At 36.3% G+C, this 19,776-nt stretch overlaps 1 protein-coding gene across 1 annotated transcript in view; it reads left to right on the plus strand.

Annotated features, from left to right (window-relative positions):
- Nsun3 (NOP2/Sun domain family, member 3) overlaps positions 1-19,776 on the plus strand; it is a 48,982-nt gene continuing 29,206 nt past the window's right edge. The window contains exons 1-5 of the mRNA XM_013024174.1: positions 1-110; positions 861-970; positions 8,812-9,155; positions 15,943-16,097; positions 17,193-17,314. Coding sequence (XP_012879628.1) covers positions 99-110; positions 861-970; positions 8,812-9,155; positions 15,943-16,097; positions 17,193-17,314 — 743 coding nt within the window. The 5' untranslated portion in view covers positions 1-98. The remainder of the gene's footprint in view (positions 111-860; positions 971-8,811; positions 9,156-15,942; positions 16,098-17,192; positions 17,315-19,776) is intronic.

Consider the following 19,776-nt stretch of genomic DNA (forward strand, 5'->3'; position numbering starts at 1 on the left):
GGCCGCTCGTCTGGCCATCGCGGAAGTCCGGTGTTCTGTCTCGGTCGTTCTCACGTCGAGTCTCGTCGCAGTCTCGTTCGGACGCTCCTCCTGGGACAATGCTGACTCGGGTGAGGCCCCGGGGCTCGGGCTCGGCGATGGCGCCCGACCCCGACGCGTCTCCTAGCCTGGAATAGTGTCGTGTGCGCTGGTGCTGCGCTCGAGTCCCCGAGGTCCCCACCCAGAGCTCTTCCCTGCGCGGGGCCTCGCTGCCCGGCCCGCCGCCGCGTAGCTTCCCCGGGTTCGAGCCCGGCCTTCGCGCGTCGGGGTGGGGGGGTCCCGGTGTTCGCTCCGGGTCGCTGGTGTGTCCCGGAGTCCGAGGACCGGGTTTCAGTACATTTTTCTTGGACCTCGAAAGAAACGCTTTTCGTTAAGGAATAAGTTTCCGGGAAGACACGGGGCCTCCCCGCCCCCTGGCCTGTCTGTCCGGCCTCCCCGCCCCCTAGCCTGTCTGTCGGGCCTCGGCCTCGGTTCACGCGGGGCGCAAACAGGTAGTAGCCCCCCTGAGGCGTGCACGGAGCCGCCTCTGGTCTTCTTTAAGTCAGTTTTGTTCTAGTTGATGCCGTTTTCTTGGCATGATCAGTTCCACTTCTCACCTGTGCTTCACGTTTGGACAGCGATCAGGTTGAAAAACCCTGCTTTTGCATAAGTGGATTGCGTAATAGTAACACAGCTTTGTTGTAGCTAATAATGCTTCCATGACCAAATGGCAGGGGTATCTTTTGATTTTTTTGTAAATAAAAAGACCACGCTGTTGTTGTTCAATAAATTTGTACTATTATCATTGAGTGTCAGTATCTTTTTTTTTCTTATAATCTTAGCTGAGATCAAAATCAGAGGGGAAGCTTGCAAAACAGATTTGCAAAGTTGTGTTGGATCATTTTGAAAAACAGTATTCCAACGAACTCGGAGATTCCTGGAGTACAGTAAGGTTAGTATAATCTCTTGATGCTCTGAGAGAACCATTGGGAGAGAGGATTTAGCGTAACTTTGGGGAGGTTGGATGCAGTGAGGATAAACGGTAGACTCTAAACCTGAAAGCAGACACTAATAGGAAATGATCAGCAGAAAAAGGAAAATTGTGATATTAAGAAAATTTTATGTCTTCTTGAGCAATTATTTTGCTCTATAAAACAACTGATCACTAAGTTTGAAAAGTTATGACAAAAGATTCTTAAAATTTTGAGTAGTTTTTGAAATTTAAAAATGGTGCAACAAGCCAGGCTCCAGTAGCTCAGACCTATAATCTTAGCAATTCAGGAGGCTGAGATCTGAGGATTGTGGTTTAAAGCCAGCCTGGGCATAGAAGTCTGTGAATGTCTTTATCTCCAGTTAATCACCAAAAAATCTGAAGTGGCTCTGTGGATTAAAGTCGTAGAGCAGTAGCCTTGAGCAAAAGAGCTCAGGGATAGTGCCTAGGACCTGAGTAAGCTGACAAAAAAGAAAAAAAGTAAGATGCAACAAGAGTAATTCTTTAATAATCATTTATTCCCTGATGTGTCTGTTGAACATACATACATATTAAGTGTATTATAAAAATAATTCATAAAATTGAGAAATTTGACTTGTTTATTGAGTTTTACTGTTGACAGTGTTACTATATGGGCCTTAGACACCAAGTATGTGATTTACAACACCCACTGTCTTTCAAAGAGCAAGACAGTCTTAGTGTCTGGATTGCTTACCATCTAGTGTTATAAGGAGAGTGGCATTGTTCTAACTATGTAAACCCCTAATTTGATGAGCATAAGTAGGCACATACACCTGTTTTATTTGTCAAATCGAAGGCCTGAGCAAAAACAAGGTCTTAGTGACTTTAACAAGTGTTAACTTGGCAGACGAAAGCAGACACATTGTAAGTTAAGCAAAGAATATGCACCATTGGAGAAGTTAAGGACAAAACCCAACCCATTATGTCACAGGGGAAAAAGTTATAGATCTGGATCATGTTTCAGACAATAGTTACTCACATAGTCATTTTACTTTTTATTGAATTAACTCACAGTATGTCTTCTGTATACAGATTAGCTTTAAGTAATTTTTAGAACAAAGATTGAGTCTTGGCAAATAAAATACAATCTGATGTGGTTTAAGATAATTTTAGAAGAAATTAAAGCTATTTTGGAGACATGAAATGAAAAGGTAAAATAAGTATGAGAAGGTAAAATATGAAAAGGTAGTGTATAGACGGTTTTTATTTCACAGCTAGATTTCAATATGAGTATCTTTTGTCACATAGGTGGAATGGAAGTGTGTAATAAATTAATGATGTTTTCAGTATGCAAAGGTATATCCCAAATCACATATCTTGAATGCTTAATGTGACAGACAATGCTGATGTAAGTGCTTTTCAGACACAATATGTAAGAGTTGTTTTTCATTTTTCATTTAAGGTTATTAAAGTTAACCTGACCATGTTCACTCAGCTAGTAAAAAACAGAGCTGGAACTTGTGCCTAGGTTCTCTAACTTAAGAGTTCGCACTGTTAACCCTTGTTCTGTGCTGCTGCTCCTACCTGGAATGTAATTAAAACATACTTGGATGATTAAAGATTTCAAGAGATATTTCATCTGTATATTTTAAAGAAACTTGGCTACTCATACCCTGTAATCAGTTATTTTTGTATTTAGTGTGCTTTGGCAGCCTGATAAATTATTGTTTGACCCTAAACAAAATGACTGGTGAACCTCAAACCCATTTAATTAGCTGTGCCTTCTGCTTCATCTACCTTTTTGTTGTGATTTTATGTTAATTTAAGTTTTGCATAACTGTGTACTAAAGTTGCTATAAGCAAAATAAAGGCTTTTTCAGAAGGCAATCTAAAATAGAAGATAGCTTAGTAAATAATAGAATTATGTATTTTTGTTTTGTAACAATTTATAAAGCGTAATAATGTGCTTTTAACTAAGTAGATTTCTATTTAGTTCCAGGAAAACTCAAGTGTTTTATTTTTTCCTTGTGTTGATAATAACTCTAATTTTAGCTGAAAGTTTTAGTATTTGTTTTAATTGTAGTGAATTGTGCTGTTTTGTAATGCCCTTTCTTGGCCATTCATTCTCTTAGAGACCCTTTAAAGTTCAAGTTTACTGAGTTCAACTTTTGTAATACATGTTACCTTGCAGTTCTTTCTCAAATCCAAAGCAAGACTTTAAACTTTGCTTAATATGATACTGTCTCAAGCCATGCAGTTCTTTCTAGTATCATTTCCCTACTTGAAGTGTTCTGAAAATTAAAATTAGTTGTTATATTGAGCAGACTGAGAAGCATATCATTTTTCTCATTGCTTTGGATATTTGCTTATGTTATCTCAAAGTATCACCATTAATCTGATTATCTCTTTTTTCTTCTATACCTCATCAACTTTGTAATAAAAACAAAAAAATGAGCCTCATTCACCTAAGTCCAACATTTCTCCTCACCTTTATGGAGGTGACATATAAGCCCTTGAAATATACCTGATAAGAGTGTCATGTTTACTAGAGACCTTTAGCCACACCTTATAGTCCAACAATGTGATTTGTCTGGAAAGTTAGCATACATATCAGCTCAACCTTTCACAAGTATTGGAGAATAAAAGGTAAAGGGCAGTTGACTATGTCTGCCTTTCTGGGTCTTCATGAAATTGGACACCAGAACTTATTGAGCACCTCTGAGTGCCAATACTCCTATGCATATTTTCACATATTACTGTGAAGAAAAGTGGGTCTTATCTGTCATACCACAGTTTGAAATAAAAAAAATTCATGCTTGTTATGCACACTACTTCTTGAGGCATGCCTACAATTTATACGTTTTTTCTATGATAAATTGTAGCCACAATTGTAAATACAGCAGTTTTTAATGTGTGTTTCTAGTGAATAGTCAACCATGAGAGTTGTCTATGGGATCCCACAAATTGTGTAGTTGGTGTGATTGGTGAGAGTTATCTTGGTGACTCCCAAAATGTATGGTATTACACAACACTACTCTTTCCCCTATCAAATCAAAACAAACAAACAAGGCTGTTGCTTCTGCCTGATATATGTTTTTTTAAATTTGGAATTCTTTCTAACTCTAAAGCCACTATTTAGTTAGGCTTTCATCATCTCTTACTGGACATATAATAATACCTGTAGTTTGCTACTTCCTACCTTTTTTTTTTTTTTTTGCTTATTTTAACTACTACACATATCAGCCAATAGTCTCATCATTGTAAAACCAACAACAATTCTCTGTACAACCCTCTAAGATGTAGTTATCTTATTTACAGATAACTTGAGACATGGGCTAATGAATACAGCTCATATGAAGTTTTTCTGTATGGAAATTTTATGTATTCTATTGAAAGCAAATAAGCAAAACAAAACAAAACAAAAACCATTTACTGACCCAAGTTTATGGATACAAAGGGAAAATAATTGCTTGATTCGATAGAATCACCAGATTTGTATAATGTGGTAGAATGGGATGGTTAAGGAAGAGAGAAATTAACTAGTATCTAGATTTCTATGTTGTCCCAAATGTTGGCTTTATACACATACATACAACTTTTGAATTTGTGCAAAACCCTATAAAGTAGCGATTTTGTGCTCCTTTAAAAATCAGTGGTAAGAATGATTACACTCTATGGCAAATGCATGCCATTTGGGCTGGTATGAGAGGCCTGGAATCCAGAACTCTGGAGTGTGTACATATATTCCAATATTCTTATGTTCTGGTTTTTTAGTCTTTTGCTATCTGGACCAAAAACACTAATGTTCATTCAGAACTTCCTTGCTATGTACTGTAGATAAGAAATTTGCCATGAATTTCTCTTGTATGTGTGATAAGGAAGAAACTTTGCCAAGAAAGAATAGAAAACCATCATCTCATCGTTAGAACTTCTGATGACTAAAAATAAAATGGATTGAAAATATACTCTTGTGTGTTCCATGAATTCATTTATTCTTCTTAAACCATACACTAATATTATTGAATGAGCACCCTCTGGAGGATAGTTATAACACTTAACAAGGAACTGCTAATTTTGAACCTGTTCAGTTTAGCAGTTTCTAGATAAAATGTTTTCATATACTTTTTTTTTTTTTTTTTTGCCAGTCCTGGAGCCTGAACTCAAGGCCTAGGTTCTGTCTTTGAGCCTTTCTGTGCTCAAGGCTAGAGCTCTACCACTTGAGCCACAACACCATTTCTGACTTTTTCTGTTTATGGAGATAAGAGTCTCATGGACTTCACTGCCTAGGCTGGTTTTGAACTACGATCCTCAGATCTCAACTTCCTGAATAGCTACAATTACATGTGTGAGCCACCAGTGCCTGGCTAAATCTAATTTATATTTAAAAAATGAGTGAATGTTGATAAGAAGACAATAATGATTTAGCATATTGGAGGTAACAACAGAACGCAATAGTGAAACATTCTACAGAAAGGTTTTCTGGGTTATACAGGCCCATCAAGTTTCAGGAATCAGTTTACAGCCCTGGTTTTCTTTTTTAAATTTAATTTAATTTTATTGTAAAGATGATGTACAGATCAATTACAGTTACATGAGTAAGGTAATGAGTACATTTCTTGTCGAACAATGTTACCCTCTCCCTCATTTTCTCCCATTTTTCCTTTCCCTAACTCCCCTCCCCTTGATTGTAAAACTCATTTCCAACATAATGTCTTTTCAGTATTGCTCTTCCTTTGGTTGACACTGTGTCCTTGGTCTTACCATTTTGTTATTCCCCTTCTCGTCCCTAAATCAGATAAACGTATAGATGAGACACAGGGTGCCAAATCTAAAACACCATAAACCTAAGGATAAGTAAAAATACAGGATAAACCAAACAACGTGATAAACCAAAGGAAAGAAAATGAAATAATAACTTCACATAGTACATTAAAATACAAAAAAAACCCTCTTGTTTTCTTATTTTGGAATTCATTTTGATTAACATCATTTTATATGGTCATATGTACATAGCTATTGAGCTATTGTCATCCTCTGCTAGGACTATCTTAGACATATTCTAATTACAAATGAGAGAAATCATGAAGCCTATGGTTCTTTGAGTCTGGCTTACTTCAATTACTATTTTTTCTAAGACTTTTCATTTCCTTGTGAGTGATGCCATTTCTTTCTAATGGAAGAACAGAATTCCATTGTGTGTGTATATATATATATGGTATATATATATATGGTATATGCATATATATATATATATATCACATTTTCTTGATCCATTCACCTACTGAGGAGCATCTGGATTGATTCTATGTCTTAGCTATGGTAAAAAAAAATGCTGCAATGAACTTAGTTGTGCTGGTAGCTTTAGTGTGGCCTTGTTTGTGATCATTTGGGTAAATGCCTAGGAGTGGGATTGCTGGATCATAGAGGAGCTCTATGGTTAGTCTTTTGGGGAACCTCCATACTTCTTTCCAAAGTACTTGAACCAGTTTTACTGATAGTAGTGTAGTAGAATTCCCTTTTGTCCAAATCCCAGCCAGCGTCTGTTATTATTTGTTTTCTTGATAATGGCCATTCTAACTGGGGTGAGGTAGAATCTCAATGTTGTTTTGATTTGCATTTCTCTTATGGTCAGAAATATTCGACATTTCTTCCTGTATCTATTGGCTATTCTTTCCTCTTTAGAGGAAAGAGGTGGTTAATGCATTTGTTATTGGAGGGTTTAATTTTTGAGTTCTAGGTATATTTTTGATTTGAGGCCCTTTTCTATTGTATGGCTAGTGAAGATCTTCTCTCAACCTGTGGGCTATTTAATTTGCTGGCTATATCCTGTGCACTGCAGAAGCTCTGCATTTTAGTGCAATCCCATTTATCCAGTCTTCCTTTGATTTGTTGTTTCTGGATCTTTATTTAGGAAGTTTCGGCCCATGCCAAGGAGCCATAGTGTACCCTCTGTCCCTTCCCGTTGTATTTTCAGGGTATCTGCTTTTACCTCGAGGTCTTTGATCCATTTGGAGTTGATTCTGGTGCAGGGTGATATGTAAGGATCTAGCTTCAGTTTTTTACATGTATATAGACAATTCTGCCAGCACCATTTGTTGAAGAGGCTGTCTTCCTTCCATCTAGTGTTTTTGGCTCCCTTATCAAAGATTAGGGTTCCAGCCCCAGGACCAGCAAAAAAAAAAAAAAAATATATATATATATATATATATATATGTATATATAATCTAGAATATAATCTAGAAATGGCTAAACTGAACTGGTTCAAAATTAGCAGTTCCTTGGTAACTGTTACAACTATTCACTAGAGGGTGCTCATTTAATCATTTTAATAGTCTGGTTTAGAAAGGTAACTACACAATTATTAGTGTGTCACTTTTATCAACTATTGGTATCTGTATATACAATTATTTTATTAACTTAGAATAGCTTTTAAAGTTCTTAAGAAAAATAAGCAATGACTATATTTTTGTTCTATTTGATGGTAAATAGTTGAAAGTGTTTTTATTAGCGCACAATACAAATCCTAATACACAATACAAATTGCTTACAAGGTGTATGATATAGATCAAGCCACTGCAGGCTTCATAAATTCAATTATATTTCTGTCCACTTCTCTGTTATACATGACTCAAATACTGGATAATTTTTTAAAATCAAATTTAGGTATACTGGGATACACATTCATAAGATTTGTTGTACAGTTCATAGGTTTCCCATAGAAGTATATTTTAAAGAAATAGTTTTATTTGAAAACCTGTTCAAAATGCAGATTTTAGGCCCTATATCAGATTTACCAAATCAATAGCTACAGGTAGGACTCAGTAGCCTTTTCTACAGATATTGATGAGCTTTAAAGTTCTTACCCTGATAAGTAGTTGAAACAGATATGCCAGGAAACTATCATGGCCCCGTCCATAGTAAGCAAGAAGCAGTGAGTGGAAAAAGCACATATTGGACCTAAATTGAAATTCACATGGCATGCATGAGTCACAGGTGTTACATTTTAATCCAGCCATTTCTTACACAGGCAACTCCAGGGTGCACAGCAGCTGGAATTTATTTAATTGACCATGGTTAATGAGGCTCCCAAATAACTCAGCCAGAAAGGTCAGCTAGTAAATAAATTAAATGTTTCCTGCTGCATCATCGTCGGTTGATGTGAGCTTGATTGTCAAGAGATCTAATTGTTGGACCAAATACAAATTAAACTAAAGCTATTGGGGGCAAGCCTGCATCATCAGTCTATAAGTGATTTTTCAATCATCCTTGGATCTGTATCATCTGAGCCACTCATCACCTCATTAACTCTATTACTGTAGAGTTCACTGTAGTTAGCTTTTTATTCTTTTTATCCTTGGCAGAGAGAAACATTAATATTCATTCCTTCAAACAAAATTTTTATCATAATATTTCTAACCATAGTATCTGGTCATAAATTTTATCTCTAAGAAAAATACTTTTTGTGCAAATAATGACAGACCGAAATCTATTTTCATAGACATACAGTTAAAATAGGCCCTTAAAAAAATGTTTTCGCAAGATTTATTTTCTTCAGAGACCTGAAACTGGGGCAAATGAGGCATACCCTTCTTGTGCAGTATATAAAGGGTCACACACAGTAATTATAATATTTTAGTGTTGGAAATTCTTTTTCTAGAAGCCACAATGAATAAAATCAAATTTTAAAATAAAAATAAGATCACAGCAATGTTTGCTGGAGCCATTTATGGAGGAAAAGGAAAAGTTGGGAAGACTGATCTTGACTGAAAATCACCGCAAATGAAGTGTAAACCCAGGACCTCACTCACCCTATTAATATTTTTTTCTCTTTTTATTTCTAGAGATATTCTCACTTCTCCAGAGCTATGGCAACATGCTGTCCTCTTGAACAGATTCAGTTATCCTTCTGCACTGGAAGAGGAGTTACATTTGAAGGGCTATCATCCACTTGTTGAAGGATCTTTATCCTACTACCCTAAATCTATGAAATGTTACCTCAGTAGAACTCCTAGTCGAATGCCTTCAGAAAGACACCAAACTGGGAACCTGAAAAAATATTATCTCCTAAATGCTGCTTCTCTTCTGCCAGTGTTGGCACTGGAATTAAAGGATGGAGAGAAGGTTTTGGACCTGTGTGCTGCACCTGGAGGCAAATCAATAGCTCTGCTGCAGTGTGCTTACCCAGGTAGTTGGTTTTCTTTCAGAACTTGACAGCATTTTAATAGCTGTATGTGTCAAATACTGTGAAAACATATGGGAAGAAATGTAAAATTGAATTTATAACATTAGGAAGTCTGAAAACCAGATGTTATGCTCAAGTGTAGATATTTTAGCTGAGAAGTCAGTATAAACATCCTCTTAGAGCCGGGCACCAGTGGCTCATGCCTGTAATCCTAGCTACTCAAGAAGCTGAGAACTGAGGATTGCGGTTCAAAGCTAGCCCAGGCAGGAGAGTCCATGAGATTCTTATCTCCACTAAACCACCAGAAAACTGGAAGTGGCACTGTAGCTCAAGTGGTAGAGCACTAGCCTTGAACTGAGGGACAGTGCCCAGGCCCAGAGTTCAGGCCCCACGACCGACAAAAAAATAAAAAACAAAAAATAACAGCATCTTTGGGCTGGATGTGATATTTCATACTCATAATCTCAGCTACTTGGAAGACAAAAGAGGGAGGATTTAGGTCCAGAGCTAGTCTGGTCAAAAAGACTATCTGAAAAAAAGCATTAAAGGCATAGGACTAACATGGCCTACGTGGTAGTATGACTACATAGCAAGTTCAAAACCTTGGGGCAAGCCACAGAACTGAAAACAAACATACAGACACTATGGCCAGATAGTATAAATGCAGATAAGCCAGTGATAACATTGTAAATTATTGTTTACTTTTTGTTGTTGTTGGGAACTGAACTCTGGACCTCAAAAATCTTTATTCGTATTATCATTGAAAGCAACAAATCAACATTCATGTCAATTGTTTTGTTAATAAGTGATACTGTAAAAAAGAACTAACCCAGATATTTGGTTGAATATTACTTATTTCTAGATGAGGCAGAATTCAGTATCAGTTCTTTCTGATTTTTTATTGGATGGTCTTATTTTTTATAAATGTAAATACTGTTGTTCACACAGGTAATAGAATACAAATGGTAAAACTCTGTTGTAGTGGCTTCATAGGCTTTTCAGTCTCATTCAGAAATATTGTCTCAAATCTTCAGATATCCTTAAGCATTACTTCAGTTACTTTTTTATGAGAGCATACTTTAAATTCATTTCCACTGTTGTCAAAATCCAAATATTGGAAGGCATTTCAGTTACAAAAAGCAGTGTTGCTTAATTGTTAGATTTATTCATTCATTTATTCACTTTTCTCAACCAAGACACCAGCATATTAAACTGCCCTTTTTTTTTTAATGCTCTGGGAATTTTTAAACTCAGTAAAGTTTGCCTTAAGATTCTAGATGAGAGAGGTCTGAGGAGATCTGAGGATTATAGTTTGAAGCCAGCCTGGGCAGGCAAGTCCATGAAACTCTTATCTCCAATAAAACACTCCAAAACCTCAAGTGCCAGGAAGTGGCCCTGTGGCTCAAAGTGGTAGAGCACTAGTCTTGAGCAAAAGAGCTCAGGGACAGCACCTAAGCCCCTAGTTCAAACCCCATGACTGACAAACAAAAACAAAAAACAAAAAATATTCTTGATGGGTAGGAAATTTGCTTATATTTTATATTTATATTTTATATTTATAAAATGAGTGAATGACCATATGAAAAAAGACATTCCACTGGAGATATTCTCCTTTAGAAAAGTAATGTCTGAAAATTCTTTTAAAACTATCCATACCTGCCATTCTCTTAGAAAGTTATTAGTAGTTTTAGTTCCAGGGCATACACATCCCAGTTTGAAGACTGGTAACTTATTTCTTCCTTTGAGAGATTTGCTATTGAAATAATTTTTTAAAGTGAGAAATGCCAGTCTAAATGTACTTTGTTTGGGTATGACTAGGTTGGTTAACTTAGAAGAAAATATAGTGCAAGTTTTAGAGTACTGGTAAAAGCTGTTATTGAAGCTTGCCATGTTTTAGGGTAAGAAAGCAAAATAAACAAGATCATTTTGTAAGGTTGTATTGTTACTAATTTAATTAAAGATGAATTTTATGGAATTATGTATTATAAGAATAATTGTTTCCACTTCCAGTCTATTTTTATACTGGCTGTTACAACTGTATACTTGATAATACTGGAAATACAAAATTTTTAGTATTGTGAAAGATGGAAGGGAGCTATCACATTGGGTTTCATTTTGAAGAGGGAGCATTTTAACCTTAAATTATCATCATTAGCAGGCTATAAATATTGTACACATCTGTGAAAGGAAGCTGATTTGATTAGAAACCCAGAGGCAAACTGACATAATCTAGGAGTTTGAAGTAAGTGAGAAAGAATCTTCCTGTTCTTACATCAAGGGTAATGAACTGCAGGCAGTGTTCCAAGTAAAGTAGTTTTTCCTCTAAGTAGGACTAATGATAATGGTTCACTAAGAAGTACAGATGTCTTCATGCTGATCCTTGAAGTGCAAAATTAGGTTAGCCACAGGCCTCAAATTTGGAATGCAGAAGCAATGCTAATCAAAGCTTTTATAAGCAAAACTTAAAATGATGGCTATACTAGGAGTGAATTTTATGCACCAAATTTCTTTAGGTCATTATTTGCTGTTTTTCTGGACAGAGGCTCATTGTGTTAAATGATCTCAGAGCTTATGTTTTAGGATGATTTGGGAAAAAAAATACTCCACTCTTCTGTTTGTCTAGCTGTTCTCACCTATTTGCACAGTGATAGACTCGTCACTGTGTGTGTGTGTGTGTGTGTGTGTGTGTGTGTGTGTGTGTGTGTGTGAATTCATCCTTTGAAGTATCTTAATTGTGACAGTAAAGGAACAAACAATTTTAATTCTAAATAGTAAACTGTGAACATACTAAACAATGGTGAGTGAGCTTGATCAAGTAGTATGTTCAGCTTTCTGGGCTATAGCTCTTTTCCAGTAAAATTCTTCTCCCTATCAGTATTAAGGATATTTTTTTTTTGGTGTCATTCCTGGGCTTGAACTGAATCTGAATGCTGTCCTGAGTACTTTTACTCAAGGCTAGGCCTCTACCACTTGATCCACAGCTTCACTTCCAGCTCATTTTTGGTGGTTAATTTGAGATAAGATTCTTAAAGACTTTCTTGCCTGGGCTGTCTTTGAATTGTGATCCTCAGATGTCAGTGTCCCATGTGCTAGGATCGTATGTGTGACCTGCTAGTGACCAGCATAACATTTTTTTTGGTATGTGTACAGTTAGGGAGGTTTTGAACTCACAGCCCTCTTCTCTCACTTGGCTTTTTCACTCATAAGTGGTACTACCATTTGATCCATTTTCTTGCTGGGTAATTGAAGATAAGTCTCTCAGATATGTCTGTGCAGCTGGCTTCACTCCTTCAAGCACAGTCTCCTTCCTTAGTAACTGATTATAGTCTCAAACCATAGTTGCCAGCTAGTAATAACATTTTGACAACTGGTAAGCCTTTGGTTGTGGATAAAATTGGAAAGACATCTTCCTTGAATTGCTTTTGTGCTCCTTCCTGCTGCTTCTTATCTCTAGGTTGTTTTTTTTTCTCATGCTACACTTACCATTTTGTCTGCTTTCCCTACTATCATCTTTCCATCCTTTAGGTTTTTCCCAAGAAATCAACTTCCCTTCATTAGGTGCATCTTTGTACTAATAACAAAATAATAACTTATGTTGGAACACATGCATGTATCCATGTTAATCATGTTGCTAAAAATGTGATATTGAATGTTTTAGCAGTCTGTATTTCCAATATATTTTTCCAATGTTTTATATCTTCATAAAAAATCTTCTAAATCCTAGAAATTAGAAAATCATGGTGTGACTATCACTAATATATAATGCCTCTCTTAGCTCTACATGGCTTGAGTTAATGATTATTACCCACATTTTTACACATGAAACTGAGACAAAGAGAAATTAACTAAGCTGCCTAAATGGCAGTGCCAAGATCTGAATTATTTCTTCATTTTTGAAGTTTCACCATGATACTCTGCTGATTTGTAGATGAGTTAGAGACAGGCTGTGTCTAGTCTATAATAAATGTTTAGTAACCCAGAACCTTAAAGTGGTTTTATTCCCAAATACGTTTTAATCTAATGTTACTTAATTTTTAAGCAAATTCTTTGTTGCAATTTTGTGCTTTTGTGAAGTTATAACATTATTTACAAGTAGCAGAGACAATTTTATCATTAGCCTTTATGGCCCTTTCATTACATAGGCAAGTAATGTATGAAGGGTCTAACACTTTAGAGTCCTCGCTCTAGGCAGTTTTCTCTATTTAGATTGCATATATGGTCTGTCTTTGTCTTCTATACCTGCATTTTCATGAAATAGTATAAATCAACATGAAATATTTTCAGATGATAAAAAGTGCTATCAAGGCAAAAAAAAAAAAAAACCAGCGCTCAATCTATCTTTAAGCTTCCTATTTCTCCTATATTTTGCCACTGAGTATCTGAAGATTATTGAGGATTACTGAGATTTTGTTTTCTTTAATATTTTCTTTTCTACATCTTGTTGTTTTCTACATAAGGATATAGTCTGTGCACAGAAGAACTAGGTATTTATTTCACTTAATCTGCATTTGTGCCAGTTTTTACAGAAACTAGACTATATACTTACTTCCTCTGATTCTGTGGGCCTTTCTGGTAATTCAGCACTAGATGGCACCCTAATTTCACGTTTGCATAGAGTCCAAGCCTTGTTTCTGCTTCAGTCCTAGGGGATCCCTTAAACTCAATTGTGTCCATATCCTTCATAGGCTTGATGCTCTAAGTAGGCTAATCTGTGCCTGCAAAATTCTATATGAGGTCAGATTAGGACCAAATGCCTCATCCAGGAATTTCTGGATTTTGCCTGACACAAAGCCATACCATGATAGGCCTGGCCCCATGCTCCTTTTCAGTGACTTGAAGCATAGTCCCCTTTTAGTTCAAGTTGGAGATTAATTTCTCTTTCTTGTCTGGGGTCAGGGATGAATAAAAGGAGCAATTCCAAGGCTACTAGTGTTGCAACCACCCTGAGTTACACCCAGAGCCCACACCTGTTGAGACTGGCACAGCATAAGGACTATCTGCTGCTGAGGTGTGCTCATGGCCCAGGATTGCTGCAATCAGGAATAGGTGATGCTGTCTAAATTTAAGTTTCCAATCAACCATGGCATTAAGGTATAACCAGAGGTTCCATCCAAAGGCACTAGCTTGGGAACAGGAAACTTTTATTAGAATATGCCCAGTATAGATTTCACTAGTCTGGCACTGATTTCTAAGGCTCCTATGTTCATTTTTCTTTCTTTCTTTCTTTCTTTTTTGTCTATCGGGGGGCTTGAACTCTGGGCCTGGGCGCTGTCCCTCAGCTCTTCAGCTTAAGGCTAGGGCTCTACCACTTGAACCACAGTGCCACTTCCGGTTTTCTAGTGGTTTGTTGGAGGTAAGAGTCTCACAAACTTTTTTACCCGGGCTGGCTTTGAACCGCAATCTTCAGATCTCAGCCTCCTGAGTAGCTAGGATTATAGGTGTGAGCCAGCAGTCTTTTCTTTACTCCATAGAATGAGTCTTATTTGTTTTCTGTGCTGTCTAAAATTGTGGGAGGGCTAGTAGAGATAGCCTCCTATTTTCTTGCCTTGATGCTAGCTGGGGGCACACCTGAGTCTCAAAATTGCCAGACCTGCACAGTCTTAAGGGTATGCATCAGACCCATGCAAAATCTAATAGTGATATATGCTGAAACATAAGTATGTCCCATCAAGATTCAGGTTTATACCTACTACTAAACAGTTTAAGAGCTAAGAAGGTATTTGATCTCTACTATTCTGTTCTTGACAGTGAGCTTCAAGCAAAGTTTCTATTCCCCAGTGAATGGAATCTTGCTCCTCACCCTTCTGCCCAATTGATAGTAGACTCATTGGCTGGCTCAGAACGGTGTAGAGCTCAGTCTTCAAGTACTAGCCTGAGAACATGGATTATTAAGCTCTGCCTTAGTTTCAGTGTGATGGGGCTGAATATCTGAACTTAATTCCTTCCCTGTCTGCAAGTAGGAAAAATCTCTCTCCCCATGACACACTACTTTCAGTTGAGGAAGGGATACCATGACAAATCTTTCCTTTTTGCAACTTTATTATATTCAAACCAGACACTATAGTTTTTCACCTAGCTTCCTTAGCCTGTATAAAAGGAGTTTGGTATGCAAATACATGATCAAATGAGTAAGACTATGGGAATACAATCACTCATGGGTCTTATGCAGCCACCATTTTGCTCCCAAAAACTTATTGCAATTAATCCTAAAAAAAATAAAAGAAACATTCTGCAAGGTAGCTAGAACTGAGACACTTAAATAATTATCTTTCTTGAAGTCTTCCCAGCACACAATGTAAATATGTCTCAAATTAAGGAATCCAACACACTACCTTCCTTCATTTTAAATAAAACACATGCCACAGAAGAAACTTTACATTTGTAGTAGAATATATTCTCTTCTTTTAATGGCTTGTGCTTTAGTGTGAGAACTGTGTTTAACATATTGTTTGTATAGCATATCTTTTGGATTACATAATTATTTATAGATTTTCATCCCTCTCAATTAGAATGAATTGATGAAGTAGGAGAGCTTCTGGGAGGGTATGGAGCCATGCCTATTATAAATGTTTTATTACATGTATACTTGTGTCAGTATTTCAGTTTTTAAAGAACAAGATATTGAATAAACATCAAGTCTTTTTTAATGCCCATGATGAATTGACTTTTCTCTCTCTGTGTCTCAAGAGTGTATATGTGTGTGTATAGTAGTATATATACAGTATATAGTAAATATATATTGCTGAAAATAATTTGTCAATTCTATTTTCATTTGAAACTTTATATTTAGGTTATCTTCATTGTAATGAATTTGATAGTCTGAGATTGAGATGGCTGAGGCAGACACTAGAATCATTCATCCCACAACCTTTGATAAATGTAATTCAAGTGTCAGAATTCGATGGAAGAGATTTGGGACATGCCCAACCTGAAGCATTTGACAAGGTACTTTTATTATGTTGCAACAAACTGATGGGCTCCCACTGATACCATTGTTATGTTGCTTTCAAGTTGTTTTCCTTGTGCTTGCTGTAAAGTTTCTCAGTACTTTGAGGAATTTTGATAGAGTAAACATAGAAATCATCATCAGATGGCCAATATGGTTCAGAGGAAACAGTTACATTGGAGTTAGGGATTATAGGACATTTTCTACTTACTGCTACCTCAGAGGTACTCAAGAAGAGATCAGATATTATTTGAGTCAGTACATACATACTGGTACTGTATTGCTTTAATTCAATAACTTTTCATTTGAGAGTATGAGAATTCAGAAAAAAGTCACTCAGCAAAGTCAAATGCAGTATTGGTTCTTAAAATAAAGGCTGAAAGTTTAACTATTTAAGAGTGTCTGTTTAAAATAAGTAACTTTTGTTAGTTATGTTATGGCCATCAAAAATATCAAATGTTGGAAGGTTTGGTGGGTCATGCATATAATACTAGTTACTTGAGAGGTAGAGATCATCAGTACATGATAGTTTGGAGCCAGCCTATGTAAAAACAAATCTGTGGTGCTCCATCTCAACCAATGGATGGTCTCTGTTATCCCACCTGAAGAGGAAGAGCCTGTCACTCTGGTGACATGGGGAAACACAAATAGGAGGATAGTAGTCTAGACAAGATTGGGCATAAAGTAGAAAATCTACTTCAAAATTATCCAAGGCAAAAAAGGAGGTAGGGGCATGGTTCCAGTAGTAGAAAGCCTGCCTTTCATTTATGAGGCCTGGAGTTCAACTCTCAGTACTGTCAAAAAAAAAAAAAAGAATATCAAATGTCATTAGTAACCATTATTAGATTTTATTCCTCTCATCTTCTCCCCTACGAACACAGAAAACAAACATACAAACTAAACCTGAACACTGAAATTACATAGGAAAATTTTCTGAAAACTAATAGTGAGGAAATGTTATAAAGAAGAACTTACCATGTTGTATTTTGGGACCCAAATAGATGTTACTTACTTATTGCTGTTTGTCATGTAGCTTCTCTGTGCACTTTATGTCTAGGATATATTTGCATCATTTTTTCTTTTCCCTCTTTTAGGTGTTAGTTGATGCTCCATGTTCAAATGATCGGAGTTGGTTGTTCTCTTCTGATTCTCAGAAGGCAGCCTATAGGATACATCAAAGGAGGAATTTGCCTTTGCTACAAATTGAACTCTTAAGGTGAGGACTACTAATACTAATACAACACATAGTTTGAATTCTAATGAGATTTAAATAGATGTAACCAAGCATATTCAGTCCCCTGAATGGAGAGTTTCCTATGTCAGTGTAGTGATTATTTCCCCTGAAGGCCAAACTAAAAAACTTCCAGCCTCCTTTTCAATTCTCATGCTGTAATTGTTCCTTCTTCTTACTGAAATGCAGTGTCATTCCATTATGTTTTAATGGGCACCAAGGATTCTGCTATGGTTCAAGGGCATTTTCTACCTGGGACCATCCCAAGGCTAGGCTTTGCCATCTCTATTCTTTCTTTCATCAGAATATGAGCACTCCTCTTGTAGAAGAAGTTTTGGATGCTTATTTTAGTAATTTTCTGGATAAGTTGGCTACCTAGAAAGATATAACCAGTTGTTTGCATTTATTTTCTTCCTAAGAGTTTTCCAGAAATAAATGGGCTAATAAGACATTGTTTATTTATTTTGATTTCCTTTTTCAAGTTTTTTAAGTTTCATCATAGAGGTCCTTCACTTCTTTGGTTAAGTTAATTCCTAGGTATTTTATTTTTTGTGAGGCTATTACGAATGGAATTGCTTTCCTAATTTCAGCCACACTTTTCTCATTGTTGGCATACAGAAAAGCCATTGATTTTTGAGGGTTAATTTTATACCCTGCTACTTTGCCAAAGTTTTGAATCAGCTTGAATTATTTGGGATTACAGTAAGGGAGGTATCTTAAGTAACTTACTGGGAAGAGACCCATTTTACAATTTTCACACACCGTCACTATGGGATTCTTAAAATACAAGATCATGTCATCTGCAAAGAGGGAGAGTTTTACTTCTTTCTCTATTTGGATCCCCTTTATGTTTGCATCTTGTCTTATTGCTGTAGCCAGGCATTCTAATACTAGATTGAAGAGAAGTGGAGAGACTGGACATCCTTGTCTCGTTCCTGAGTTAAGAGGAAATGGCTTTAGTTTTTCACCATTAAGTATAATGCTGGCTGTAGGTTTGTCATATACAGCCTTTATTATATTGAGGAATGTTAAAGGCTACAATGCTTGATAAGAAATGTACTCATTATCTTGCCCATGTAATTGTAACCACTCTGTACAGTATTTTCACAATTAAAAAAAAAAGAAATTCAGTGAATCACACTGCATAGATGAATAGGGCATTAGTTTACATATATTCTCTTTCGCCCTGAACATCGGGAAGTGATGAACTGAATAAATCATGAGTTGGTTACAAAAAAAAGGCATGGTTTCTTTAATATTAGAGATATTTATGAACATTTTGGATCTGAGTTACAAAAGAGATTTTTGATTTATACACTCTTTTCAAATAATTCCTGTTATTAATGTTTGTCTTATTCCATTCTCTATTGCCATAACAAAATGCCTGAGTCTGTATATTTTGTTTTCAAAACAAGTTTATTTGAATTACATTTTTAGAGATGTAAGAGAATGGCACCAGCATCAAATTTTGTGATTGGTACCTCTGTTGATATCACACTATAGGGGATAGTACTGCAGTGAGAATGGATGTGGAAAAAGTGGAGCACACATGGCATAATAGGGAGCCAAAGAGGGATCAGGGGAGATAGTTTTGATAGTTTTGTTTATTTTGTTTATTCTGAAACAATATATCACTCTTACAGGTACCAACCAGAATCCAAACTATATTAATTCTTTTCCAAAGTTGTGTTTGAGGACCTATCTACTTCTTGCTTTGTATCATCTCTTAAAGATCCTGCCCTTGTTGGGAGTCAGTGGCATACCTTTGTAAACCTAGCTATTCTTTTTTTTATCTATGTTTATCCATTTATGATATTTTGATACCCACACAATTACTGGGAGATAACAAACAGCCCATCAGCACCAGCATCTGGGAGGAAGGGGTATTCCTGGAAAAAAAATCACACAGGTAGCACTTGGTAAACCTAGCTATTCTTATGGCTGAGATCTTCCAGTCAGGGCAGAAAAGTCTGTGAGGCTAAACTACAAAAAAAAACCCAGACATGGAGTTGTGACTTAAGTGTTAGAGTGCTAGCTTTGAGCAAAAAGAAACTCAGGGACAGAAGAACCCAGTTTCTGAGTTCACTCACACACACGAAGATTCTACCATGTCCACACCACAGCAAGCACCAAGGAGGACCAAGCCTCCAGCATATAAAGCTTTGGGAAACATACTGAAACAATATTTAAATGATAAACATGTTTAACAAAATTTCTCTGAAATATGTAAGAGTTAAATGGTTCTTTATTTCCAGCTTCTCACTAATACATAGCAATAAACACAAACATGTAAACATATAACCAAAGCTAATAATAGTTTCATTCTTATATCTGATCATGGACTGGCTGAGTATAGTGATTCATTTTAGTATTTCCTAAAGTTTTTTCTAATTATCTCTTATCTGGCAGTTAGTCCACTTTGTTTGAAATGTTCTTTTTTTTTTTTT

The sequence above is a fragment of the Dipodomys ordii genome, unplaced genomic scaffold (assembly GCF_000151885.1).
Source record: "Dipodomys ordii isolate 6190 unplaced genomic scaffold, Dord_2.0 Scaffold73, whole genome shotgun sequence".
In the NCBI taxonomy this organism is placed as follows: Eukaryota; Metazoa; Chordata; class Mammalia; order Rodentia; family Heteromyidae; genus Dipodomys; species Dipodomys ordii.